General features: G+C 40.9%; 1 protein-coding gene across 3 annotated transcripts in view; it reads right to left on the reverse strand.

Annotated features, from left to right (window-relative positions):
* Nucleotides 1–9,213, reverse strand: part of SNAPC3 (small nuclear RNA activating complex polypeptide 3) — a 34,816-nt gene extending 25,603 nt beyond the window's left edge. The window contains exons 1-2 of one of the 3 annotated variants that reach the window (XM_037018618.2): nt 8,697–9,213; nt 7,908–7,985 (exon numbers count right to left, since the gene is read on the reverse strand). In XM_037018618.2, coding sequence (XP_036874513.1) covers nt 7,908–7,985; nt 8,697–9,013 — 395 coding nt within the window. In that variant the 5' untranslated portion in view covers nt 9,014–9,213. The remainder of the gene's footprint in view (nt 1–7,907; nt 7,986–8,696) is intronic. The other 2 variants (XM_037018617.2, XM_037018616.2) reach the window with 2 other exon arrangements.
* Between the last annotated feature and the right edge of the window lie 3,183 nt (nt 9,214–12,396).

Consider the following 12,396-nt stretch of genomic DNA (forward strand, 5'->3'; position numbering starts at 1 on the left):
GTCTTGATTACTGTGGCTTTGTAGTAGAGCTTGAAGTTGGGGAGTGAGTCTCCCCCCCAATTTATTCTTCCTTCTCAGTATTGCTTTGGCTATTCAGGGTCTTTGGTGGTTCCATATGAATTTTTGAACTATTTGTTCCAGTTCATTGAAGAATGCTGTTGGTAATTTGACAGGGATTGCATTGAATCTGTATATTGCTTTGGGCAGGATGGCCATTTTGACAATATTAATTCTTCCTAGCCAAGAGCATGGGATGAGTTTCCATGTGTTAGTGTTCTCTTTAATTTCTCTTAAGAGCGTCTTATAGTTTTCAGGGTATAGGTCTTTCACTTACTTGGTTAGGTTTATTCCTAGGTATTTTATTCTTTTTGATGCAATTGTGAATGGAATTGTTTTCCTGATTTCTCTTTCTATTAGTTCATTGTTAGTGTACAGGAAAGCCACAGATTTCTGTGTGTTAATTTTGTATCCTGCAACTTTGCTGAATTCCGATATCAGTTCTAGTAGTTTTGGAGTGGAGTCTTTAGGGTTTTTTATGTACAATATCATGTCATCTGCAAATAGTGACAGTTTGACTTCTTCTTTACCAATCTGGATTCCTTGTATTTCTTTGTTTTGTCTAATTGCCGTGGCTAGGACCTCCAGTACTATGCTGAATAACAGTGGGGAGAGTGGGTATCCCTGTCTTGTTCCCGATCTCAGAGGAAAAGCTTTCAGCCTCTCGTTGTTCAGTATGATGTTAGCTGTGGGTTTATAATATATGGCCTTTATTATGTTGAGGTGCTCGCCCTCTATGCCCATTTTGAGATTTTTTATCATGAATGGATGTTGAATTTTGTTGAATGCTTTTTCAGCATCTATGGAGATGATCATGTGTTTTTTTGTCCTTCTTTTTATTCATTTGGTGGATGATGTTGATGGATTTTCGAATGTTGTACCATCCTTGCATCCCTGGGATGAATCCCACTTGCTCATGGTGTATGATCCTTTTGATGTATTTTTAAACTCGGTTTGCTAATATTTTGTTGAGTATATTTGCATCTATGTTCATTAGGGATATTGGTCTGCAGTTTTCTTTTTTGGTGGGGTCTTTGCCTGGTTTTGGTATTAGGGTGATGTTGGCTTCATAGAATGAGTTTGGGAGTATTCCCTCCTCTTCTATTTTTTGGAAAACTTTAAGGAGAATGGGTATTATATCTTCTCTGTATGTCTGATATAATTCCGAGGTAAATTCTTCTGGGTCGGGGGTTTTGTTCTTGGATAGTTTTTTGATTACCGCTTCAATTTTGTTGCTGGTAATTGGTTTGTTTAGATTTTCTATTTCTTTTTTGGTCCGTCTTGGAAGGTTGTATTTTTCTAGGAAGTTGTCCGTTTCTTCTAAGTTTTCCAGCTTGTTAGCATATAGGTTTTCATAGTATTCTCTAATAATGGTTTGTATTTCTGTGGGGTCCGTTCTGATGTTTCCTTTCTCGTTTCTGATTCTGTTGATGTGTGTTGATTCTCTTTTTCTCTTAGTAAGACTGGCTAGAGGCTTATTTATTTTGTTCATTTTCTCAAAGAACCAGCTCTTGTTTCATTGATTTTTTCTATTGTTTTATTTTTCTCAATTTTATTTATTTCTTCTCTGATCTTTATTATGTCCCTCCTTCTACTGACTTTAGGCCTCATTTGTTTTTTTTTTTCCAATTTCGATAATTGTGATGTTAGACTATTCATTTGGGATTGTTCTTTCTTCTTTAAATAGGCCTAAAGTGCTATATACTTTCCTCTTAAGACTGCTTTTGTTGCGTCCCACAGAAGTTGGGGCTTTGTGTTGTTGTTGTCATTTATTTCCATATATTGCTTTATCTCTATTTTGATTTGTTCGTTGATCCATTGATTATTTAGGAGCATGTTGTTAAGCCTCCATGTGTTTGTAGGCCTTTTTTACTTTCTTTGTGCAATTTATGTCTAGTTTTATACCTTTGTGGTCTGAAAAGTTGTTTGCTGGAATTTCAATCTTTTTGAATTTAGTGAGGCTCTTTTTGTGACCGAATATGTGGTCTATTCTGGAGAATGTTCCATGTGCACTTGAGAAGAATCTGTATCCTGTTGCTTTTGGGTGTAGAGTTCTATAGATGTCTATTAGGTCCATCTGTTATAGTGTGTTTTTCGGTGCCTCTGTGTCCTTACTTATTTTCTGTCTGATGCATCTGTCCTTTGGAGTGAGTGGTGTGTTGAAGTCTTCTAAAATGAGTGCATTGCATTCTATTTTGTCCTTTAATTGTTAGTATTTGGTTCACATAATGCCGGTGCTCCTGTGTTGGGTGCATATATATTTATAATGGTTATATGCTCTTGTTGGACTGAGCCCTTTATCATTATGTAATGTACTTCTTTATCTCGTTACTTTCTCTAAGTCTATTTTATCTGATACTAGTACTGCAACACGTGCTTTTTTCTCCTTGTTGTTTGCATGAAATATCTTTTTCCATCCCTTGACTTTTAGTCTGTGCATGTCTTTGCTTTTGAAGTAAGTCTCTTGTAAGCAGCATATAGATGGGTCTTGCTTTTTTATCCATTCTATTACTCTGTGTCTTTTGATTGGTGCATTCAGTCGATTTACATTTAGTGTGATTATTGAAAGATATGTACTTATTACCATTGCAGGCTTTAGGTTCGTGGTTACCAAAGGTTCAAGGTTAGCTTCTTTAATATCTTTCTCTCTAACTTAAGTCACTTATTGTCCTATTATAAACACTGATGATTCTTTATTTCTCTCCCTTCTTATTTCTCCTCCTCCCTCCTTTATATGTTGGGTGTTTTATTATGTGCTCTTTTGTGTTTCCTTTTACTGCTTTTGTGGGTAGTTAATTTTATTTTTTGCCTCTAGTTAGTATTTGGTTGGTGTGCTTTCTTTGCTGTGTTATTTTCTCTGGTGACATCTATTTAGCCATAGGAGTGCTCCCATCTAGAGTAGTCTCTCTAAAATACCCTGTAGAGGTGGTTTGTGGGAGGCAAATTCCCTCAACTTTTGCTTGTCTGGGAATTGTTTAATCCCTCCTTCATATTTAAATGATAATCATGCTGGATACAGTATTCTTGGTTCAAGGCCCTTCTGTTTCATTGCATTAAATATATCATGCCATTCTCTTCTAGCCTGTAAGTTTTTGTTGAGAAGACTGATGACAGCCTGATGAGTTTTCCTTTGTAAGTGACCTTTTTCCTCTCTCTAGCTGCTTTTAAAATTCTGTCCTTGTCCTTGATCTTTGCCATTTTAATTATTATGTGTCTTGGTGTTGTCCTCTTTGGGTCCCTTCTGTTGGGAGTTCTGTGTACTTCTGTGGTCTGAGCAACTATTTCTTCCCCGAGTTGGAGACATTTTCAGCAATTATTTCATCAAATACACTTTCTATCCCTTTTTCTCTCTCTTCTTCTGGTACCCCTATAATACAAATATTGTTCCTTTTGGATTGGTCACACAGTTCTCTTACTATTGTTTCATTCCTGGAGATACTTTTATCTCTCTCTGCATCAGCTTCTCTGCATTCCTGTTCTCTGGTTTCTATTCAATCAATGGCCTCTTGCATGTCATCCATTCTGCTTTCATATCTTTGCAGAGACTGTTCTGTATTATTCCTCCTTAGCTCTTGTATATTTCTCTGCAAGTCCATCAGCATGGTTATGACCTTAATTTTTAATTATTTTTCAGGAAGATTGGTTAGGTCTATCTCCCCAGATTCCTTTTCATGGGAGACTGTCTGGGTTAATCTGGTCTGTATCAAACTCTTCTGCCTTTTGATGGTGATAGAGATAGTTGTGGGTAGTTGGCACGTGTCAGCTCGGAGAACATCCCTTCTTGCTAGTTTGTGGCCTTCCTCTCCTGGGAGAATGGCGACCTCTAGTGGCTTGTGCTGGGCAGTTGTGCGCAGACGGGGTTTCTGTTTTTTGCCCGGCCGCTGTGAAGGAAGCTCAGCATGGTTGCTGTGGGCGCGGGTGCTGTCAGGCTGCTGCTCCATTATGGCAGGGCCGCGATGGAGCGGGAACGGGCAGGAAGCTGTTTATCACCGTGAGGGGCCTCCGAGCTGCTCTGCCGCCCAGAGGGTTAGGGCGCCCGGAGTTCCCCGGGTTCCCAGCTGCTGAGCTGATTGTGCCGGGATGCCTCCATCCAGCTGTGGGGTCCCTGTCCCTTTAAGACCTTCAAAAAGCACTTGCTTTTCTTTGTCCCAGGGGCGCCAACTGTGGGGACCCACTCACAGGTTTTACTGTCCTGTTTCCCTAGTATCCAGCACCCCATGCATGCACTGTGTGTCTGTGCTCTGGTGTGGATGGCTGGGGCTGGGTGTTTAGCAGTCATGGGCTCCCTCTCCCTCCCCGCTCTGATTCCTCTCCTCCCGCCAGGATCTGGCGTAAGGGGCGCTCGGGTCCTGCCAGACCGCAGCTTGTATCTTACCCCCTTCGCGAGACGCTGGGTTCTCGCAGGTGTGGATGTAGTCTCGCTGTTATCCTGTGTCTTCTGGTCTCTCTTTTTGGAATAGCTGTATTTGTTGTATTTTCAAAAATATGTATGTTTTTGGGAGGGGATTTCCGCTGCTCTACTCACACCGCCATCTTGGCTCCTCCTCCCCCATCCATTCTTTTTTATTTCTCCTCTCTGTCATCTTTTCCATTCTTAGTTTTAAAACTTTAGATCCAGTGCTTTTATATCCTTAAATGCTTGTTTTGGTATATTCAATTCTGTTTGGAGTGTAGACTTATAGTTTTCTTGTTTTCTAGTTATTTTCTGAGGGAAGGTGGGATTTCCTCAGTTGATTCATATAAATAGTCATTTCCTGATTTTCTACAATAAATTCTCTATATATTTCATATCTTCTATTATGTCATGATATTTGTGTATTTGTATGTGTGTGTGTGTGTGTGTGTGAGTGTTAACAAGATTCCTACTTTAATAGTGCTGTTTCTGTCATTCCACCAAAGCCCAGGTATATTAGCGGGTTTTTAAAAATTGTTTTGGTGGAGGGTACGAGTCCTCCAATTCTGTTGTTCTCTTTTTCTTGCAGGATTTTCATCCTTTAAATGGTACACAGAATAGTGCTTTCTTGGCAGAGAAGTGAAAAGGATGGGCAGACTAACTGAAAGTGCCACTGTATTAAAAGAAATCTTTTGCACACTTTAGGAATGACAGATAAGTTTTAGTAGCATACAGTAACAATCATCTCTCTTATGCCTAGGAATTCAAATCCTCTCTTTACTCAAAAATTCAAAAGTGCTGATGATAAATTACTTAGCTTGCTGTGAATTAAGAGCAGCAGTGTATATAAAGAGAGACAATCTCTGTAACTCCTTTTGGTCCCTTTACATGCATGTAAAATGTGCCCAGTAGCTCCTTCATTAGAAAGAGGAAAAAGTCTCAGAAATTAATTTATTTTATGCCATAATAAAGAGGTCATGTACTTAGATTTTTATTCTTACTTTTATGTTTCTAAGTTACTGGTAGACTGAAGAAAGGAAGGTATAGAGAAAGAAAAAGTATAGAGATACAGATGTAAATTAGATTAATATTAGTCATATTTTAAATACACTAGTTTCAAAGTACATCAAAATAATTCCAGCTGATAAATGCTATACTAAGTCCTTATACAGAATTCTGCCCACATTTCCTATGGAAGGCACTACAAGACAATCAAGGAGATCCAGTTGATCCAGTAATAGAAAACAGCTATAGGAAACAATGTTTAAGTAGTATGAAAAGTACTACTTAATAAATAATATCATTATAAGCCAATTGGCATATGTTATTAACTATTGCAAAAAAGTTTGCTTTGTTCATGTTACTATGCTGATAAACAGTGACTACGATGGAGTGGGGGGCGGTGAGGGCTTAATAATATGGGTAAATGTAGAAACTACAATGCTGTTCATTTGAAACCTTCATAAGATGGTACAGCAATGATACTTTAATTAAAAAAGAAAGGTTTGCTTTGTTTATAATTATCATCAACCTTTTTTTCCAGCCAATCTCCAAAATTCACTTCCTTGGGGTTATGAAAATTTCATTTATTCCACTCATTCTACAAATATCTATTGACTCCCTCTTACATGCCAAAGTTCTAGGAACTGGGGATATAGCAGTATGTGTGACAGATACAGCTTATAGAACTTTTAAGTCTAGCCAGGAAGACAGAATTAAAGAAGCATAAGTGTGATGAGTACTTCAATAGTAAAGTATGGGGGTGCTACACGAGCATTGAAGGGAACCTAAATGTAGTCCTTAATCCTTCAGTAAAGACTTGAAGGATGAGCCAAAGTCAAAATGACTAGAGGCCTAAGGAAGAGTTACTGTTCTGGCAAAGGCCTGGAGTGAGCAAGCACATTGCAGGAACTGAAAATCTAGTGTGGCTGGAGCACTGCAGAGACAGAGCTGGAACATCAGCAAGAGCCATTCGATCAAGTCCCTTGTGAGCCACTTAAGGACTCAGGATTTTGCCTAAGAGCCGCTGAAAGGTTTTCAGTAAGGGAGTGACACAATCAGATATGCAACTTAGGAAAAAGAAAATCCAACTAATTAATCAACAATAGTTAAAAAGCACCAACTGGAGTAAAACAGTACAACAGGTTTAAGGGGAATACACAGATGAAGGAGTCTGGATTCTCAATGGACCTTTGAGGACTTTAGAAATGTTAGAAGAGTTACAGACATTATGAGTGCATCTGTTCTGTAAGGGAGAGAGATGGGTAGTAGCCATGTGGGAAGATATATAAGAGTCTCAAAGTTGGGGTAGGTTTTAGTGAATTTAAAGGTCATGTGAGCCATTTAAAGGAGAAAGTGGTTGAAAATAAATCTGGAAAGGCAGATTTGGGCTATATATGGAAAGCCCCAAGTGTCTATGTAAGGGGTCTGAAATTTGTCCATAAAAGAAAGCCAAAGCTGAGCTATTTCTCAGCAAATGAACAAGCTCAAGTAATAGCTCAGGTGGATAAATCAGAAAGAGGGAGACAGGAAACTTTCATATTGCTGCAAGTGTTGCTAACACAAACATTAGTAGTAGGGATAAGGGAAACAGTGTTGGCAGGGACTACAAAAGGAACCAAGGTTAAGTTGTCTGCCTGAATTTTTGAGGACAATAGAATGGGTAGGATCGGGAGAGACAACACAGCCATGGTGGAGTAAAGTGGCTTGGCTACAAACTGGAAATTGTAAATTTCACTATTACAGGCACAAGTTCTCTACATTGTAGACAGCATTGTTTCTCAAAGTGTGGTCAGTAGATCAGAATTTATCTGTAAGCTATTTGTTATCCAATCAGGACAGGCAAGAAGAGTAAGCATTTAGGAATGTGCACAGAAATGTGACAGTAATTTTAGTGTTGAATTTAACAATAAAAAATTAGAATTTTTATTGTTTGTCTTTTCATTTTTCTAGTAATCCATTTTTTTAATCCTATTTACAAGAGTATGGATCTGTCAGAAATTTTTAAAAAAGCAAAACTGGTCCTTTTAGTATGAAATAGTATGAAAAGTCCTATCAGTATTTAGCTTGAACCTGAAACTTACCTGAGTAGATTACTGTACCTTTGTAAACACACATTTAGAAATAAACACAAATTTGAATATGGACTGGATAGTAGACGTTATGTATTTACTGTTAATTTTTGTAGGTGTGATAATGTCACTCTATACAGGAGAATGATACTTTTAGGAACTATATGCTGATGTATTTAGGGGTTAACTATCATGATGTCTGCAACTTATCCAAAGGTTCATCCAGCAAGCATCTCAAACAAATACAGTTGAAGCAAATATGGCCAAATGTTAACAATGACTGAATTTAGGGAGTGGATAACAATGCCATACTTTAAGCCTTTGAATAATATAACGTTGGAAAAAAAATTTAAATGAAAATAACATAAAAGCAAAATCCTCCATACCCCAAAGTCACTAGGTCAGTAGCCTCTGGGATGACTTCAGGATCCTCACCTTCCTCAAGGCATTTCAGTTTATCAAGGCTAAAACAAAAAAGAAAAGCAATCATGCACCTTGCCCATAGTCAGTCAGGGTTGTATCCAAAATACATCATTCAATAAATAAGAAGTCAGATAAAATTTAGCAGGCAGCTCAGAGGGGGCCAGCATTCAAGGCAATGATTCTGTGCCCATATTCTATAAAGAAAAGGGTATTTAGCCAACTGATGGCAAGCAATACTGTTTAATGGAGAAAGAGGTTGTTAAAAGTTCTTTTTGTATTTTTACCCCAAATAAGGAACTTTTAGGGAAAATTTCCGTAATAGCATACTCGAGAGATCCCCAAGAGATCACAGTTAATCAAGGTTTTAACACTATGTGTAAATCTCTTTCCAGCCTCACCATTACTAAGGTTCCTCTATTGTCAAAGTGTCTGTCAATGGCAGGTACAGTTCGCTGTTATTCTGATTGCTCGTCTATATTAACAAGCACCTTAAAAACAGCTAGCAGAAAAATTAATATTTTATGCAGCTCTTGTCTCTTCAGTCCAATTCTCAGAAATTGTGCATTCCGATCACAGGCCTCCTTCCGGTGTCCTGGGAAAGCTCAAGCGGGTTGAAAGCTTTGAAAGGGCGGTCCCTCTAGCTCGGGTAGTAAACCACAGGCCCGTCCAAGGGCGACTCTCAGGGGAGCGCAGGAACAAGGGTGCAACCCGACTGGCCCCAAGTAGCAAGAGCCCCGCGGCCCCGCACTCACCCGCACACCGCCCTCAGCTCGGCTGCCGCCTCCAGGCTGCAGCCCAGATCCCGGGCCACAGCGGCATCCTCCCGGCCGGGGTCCGCGACTCCTCGGCGCCCCGACAGCGCGGATGCCGGCGGCTCTTTAAGCGACAAGTCCCCTTCCCCGCGCAGCCGGTCACGCCACAGCTCCCCAAAGGCGCCCACGTGGAAAGCGCGCGTGTTTAGCTCGGGAAGCTCATACTCCGGGAAGTTGCAGCCACCACTTCTGGGGAGCGGGTCCTGACTGTCGCCCAAGCCGCTGCACATTGAGCCGCCCTGGCCACCTTCAGCCATGTCCGCCCCACTCCCTTCCCCGCAAAAGTCGGCGATCAAGGCTTCGCGGAGCGTAATGGGATTTGTAGTTGCGCGTGCCCGCAGCTCTCGAGCCGTGGGGCTGCACTGGCCAACTGTTAGACACTACATTTCCCGGCAGACCCCGGGCTAGGCTCGCTCCGGGGCGCGGCGTCTCGAGCCTGCGCGCGGAGGGCCGAGCGCATTGTTCTCGGCTTGTGGTGGTTGTGCGTATCGTTGGCGGTAGTTCTCTCAGTGTAGCCCTTTTACCTGGGTTCTCGGCCCCAAGTTATGTAGCAATCGCTCTCTGCTGGATAGGGCCGACTCCGCAGGCTCTGCGGTCCCGCGTATTGTCGTTCCGCGGCCCCAGGGCGCGGGACTTTTCCTCGATTCCAGGGTTCCTAGGCTGTGCTGCTGCCTCAGTGCCGCAGAGCCTGAGACAACGGGGTAAGGGCGCAGTTCAGGGACACGACCGGAACTCCAGATCCTACTCCTTAAGAACGTCCCCAACCGCTCCAAGTATGGAAATATCCGGGTGAACTGTTGCACACACGCACGATAGTGTTTATTGAGCACCTACATGTATCAGTCTTTCTGTCTATATATTTTTGTACTCTAGACCTAATATAAGTGGCATCATATATATGTGGTCTTTTTGTGACTAGATTTTTTTTACCTAGCATAATGTTTTCAGCGTTTATCCATAATGCAGCCTTTATCACTACTTTATTCCTTTTTATGGCTGAATAATTTTCTAGTGTAAAGACATCACATTTCGTTTATCCATTCATGAAGAGGTGACTTCTACCTTTTGGCTATTATGAATAATGCTGCTATGAACATTCATGTATAGGTTTTGTACAAACATTTTCATTCCTCTTGGGTTTATTATATACATAAAATTTCTGGATCATATGGTATCCCTATGTTAAACATTGAAGAACTGCCAGACTATTCCACAGGGTTGGAGTATTTTACACACCCACTAACACTGTAGGAGTCCGATTTCTTCCCTTCCTTCTCTACAAGCATGTTTGATTATAGACACCCTGGTGGGTGTGAAGTGATTTAGATATTTTGTGGTTTTGATTTGCATGTCCCTGATGACTAATGATACTGAGCAACTTTTCATGTGCTTATTGACCATTTGCATATCTTCTCTGAAGAAAGGTCTGTTTAGGTACTTTGCCTATTTTAATTAGGTTATGTGCCTTTTTATAGGAGTCCTGGTATTTAGCAGAACATTACTGTGGGACCCATCTGTTGTTTTGTCTGCTCAGAATTCTGTTTCTAAGAACTGACCTTCCCTATTCCCTTTGGTCCTCCTGCGGCTGCCAATCATAGAACCCGTCTCACTCTGGCACAATGATTGGCTCAACGATAAACAAATGACTCAACTAGAGTCAATCATAGTCTTCCTCTGGGATTTTACCTGTAAACTAAAAAATTCTCCGTATATTTTGAGAACCCAACAGTGCTCCGCAGATGTAGTCTGTGTTAGCCAGTGGAATAATTAAAAGGAAGAATGTCAAGAGTTTAAATAAGCAAAGGCAGAAGACAAAGAGAGAAGTCATGTGACTTGGAATATTGTAGTGGAGATTATCTTTTCCCCAGACTTGCCATTAGTAGGCCACTACTACTTTTTAAAAAAAATTTTGAGCTAGTTTGAGTTGGGCTCTCATAACCTAAAGACCAATAGTCTTCCCAGGGCCAGTAAGACTTGGCCCAAACCCCTCAATAAGGGGGCCCTCTCACTCCAGAAATGAAGTCACATTTCAGGTGGAAGAACTCAGGTATCTGGAGATTTAGTAGCACTAGCTTCAGGAGTGGAGATCACAGTGATTCCTGAGCAGCAGTGAGTGAATAAGGGCAGGACCAGAATGAGCATGGCAGGGTAAGGTGGTTCTTGTCATTGTGAGGTGTGGCACTGGGGAGTGCAGCTTGAGTAATGCGGGAATCACTAGGGGGAAAAGGAGTGGTGGTGAGCACCAGCAACAATTACAATATGGCATCAGTTGAGTCTTATCATTAGCAGCCCCTCTGTAGAATAAGACTAAAGGTATCAAGAATACCCACTGCAACGTTAAAAAGTATTTGAACTGAAGACATTTGGGAGTAGACTTTTTCCCCTCCCTGAACTTCATTGTCTACCTAAATGCAAAGCCTTCCTAGAGAACTCAGTTATCATAAATCCTGTCCTCACCACCAGGGAAGATTGATTAGAATTGGACAGTACACTGAAACAGACATTGTCACAACACTATCATATCTTCCACCTATTCTTTTAAGAGTCCTCTCCTATAAGTCATTTGTTTTTCTGTATGTGCCTTTCTTCTCCTCCACTATTAAGGAGTCATTTGTTTTCCTATAAATGTCCTCCTTCCTCCCCTTCTCCTATTAGGATGGCATGTAAGCCCAAATTCTAACCACCTGCTTGAGTAATATTTTCCTGAGAACTCTCCCATATATCATACATGTGTGAATAAGAATCTAACTTTTCCCTTGCTAGCCTATCTTTTGTCAATTTAGTTCACAGGCCCCCAGTAACTGATTCTAAGAGGGTATAGGAAAAGTCTTCCCTCCCCAACAAGGCCTTGGCAAATGCAGCTTCTAGCCTTGTTGCAAACTTGGCAGAGAATGTAAGTATTGCTAGACCTGGCCCCAGGACCAGACAATAGCAGAAAGGAGGTAGAAAGATTCCAAGGTAGTAGGATAGGCATAGTTCCTCTAATTCTGGGTAAACTTTGTATGATTCCTAAGAGAGGGCAAAAAAACTAAAGTCTCCGATTGTGGATATTGGAACTATCCACTGGGTTGAGGTGGTAGCAGAGATTTAGAGTCAGGATTCTGAGTAGTGACACAAACCATGGTTATGAAGTATTGTCTGGCTCTTGGTTGGGGAGTAGGAATAGGGAGACATGAGTTCTCAGAGTTTGCCTCTGAGCATTAGTTTCCTCACCTGAGATGTTACATGGACTCAGCAGGTGATGAAAACTGGCTTGCTGGTAGGAACTGTGGCAAACAGGAGAATACCAGCCTCTGTCTACAGACTACAAGGGCTGCCAGGCAGGAATGCAGGCCTTGTCTACCAGAGCTTCCAGAATTTCTAAAGAAGACATAGTTAACTTTGGGGGGGAAAAAATGAAATCTCCTGATTTTTAAATGTGGGCAATTAATTTTGTTAATTAAACAAAGAGGTCATTTTAACTGTGGGGGTCTAAGCCATTCTGGCCTACATAAGCAAACCAAACTCTATGCCTGTAAATGTATCAAGGTTATGAACTCAAAATGCTAAGGACAACTAATCACAAACAGCCAACTAGACTTTAAATTATAGCCAGTCAATCATGTCCTTGCTTTGCTTCCGCCTTTTCTCTTTAAACAGT

This window comes from Manis javanica, chromosome 2 (assembly GCF_040802235.1).
Source record: "Manis javanica isolate MJ-LG chromosome 2, MJ_LKY, whole genome shotgun sequence".
NCBI lineage: Eukaryota > Metazoa > Chordata > Mammalia > Pholidota > Manidae > Manis > Manis javanica.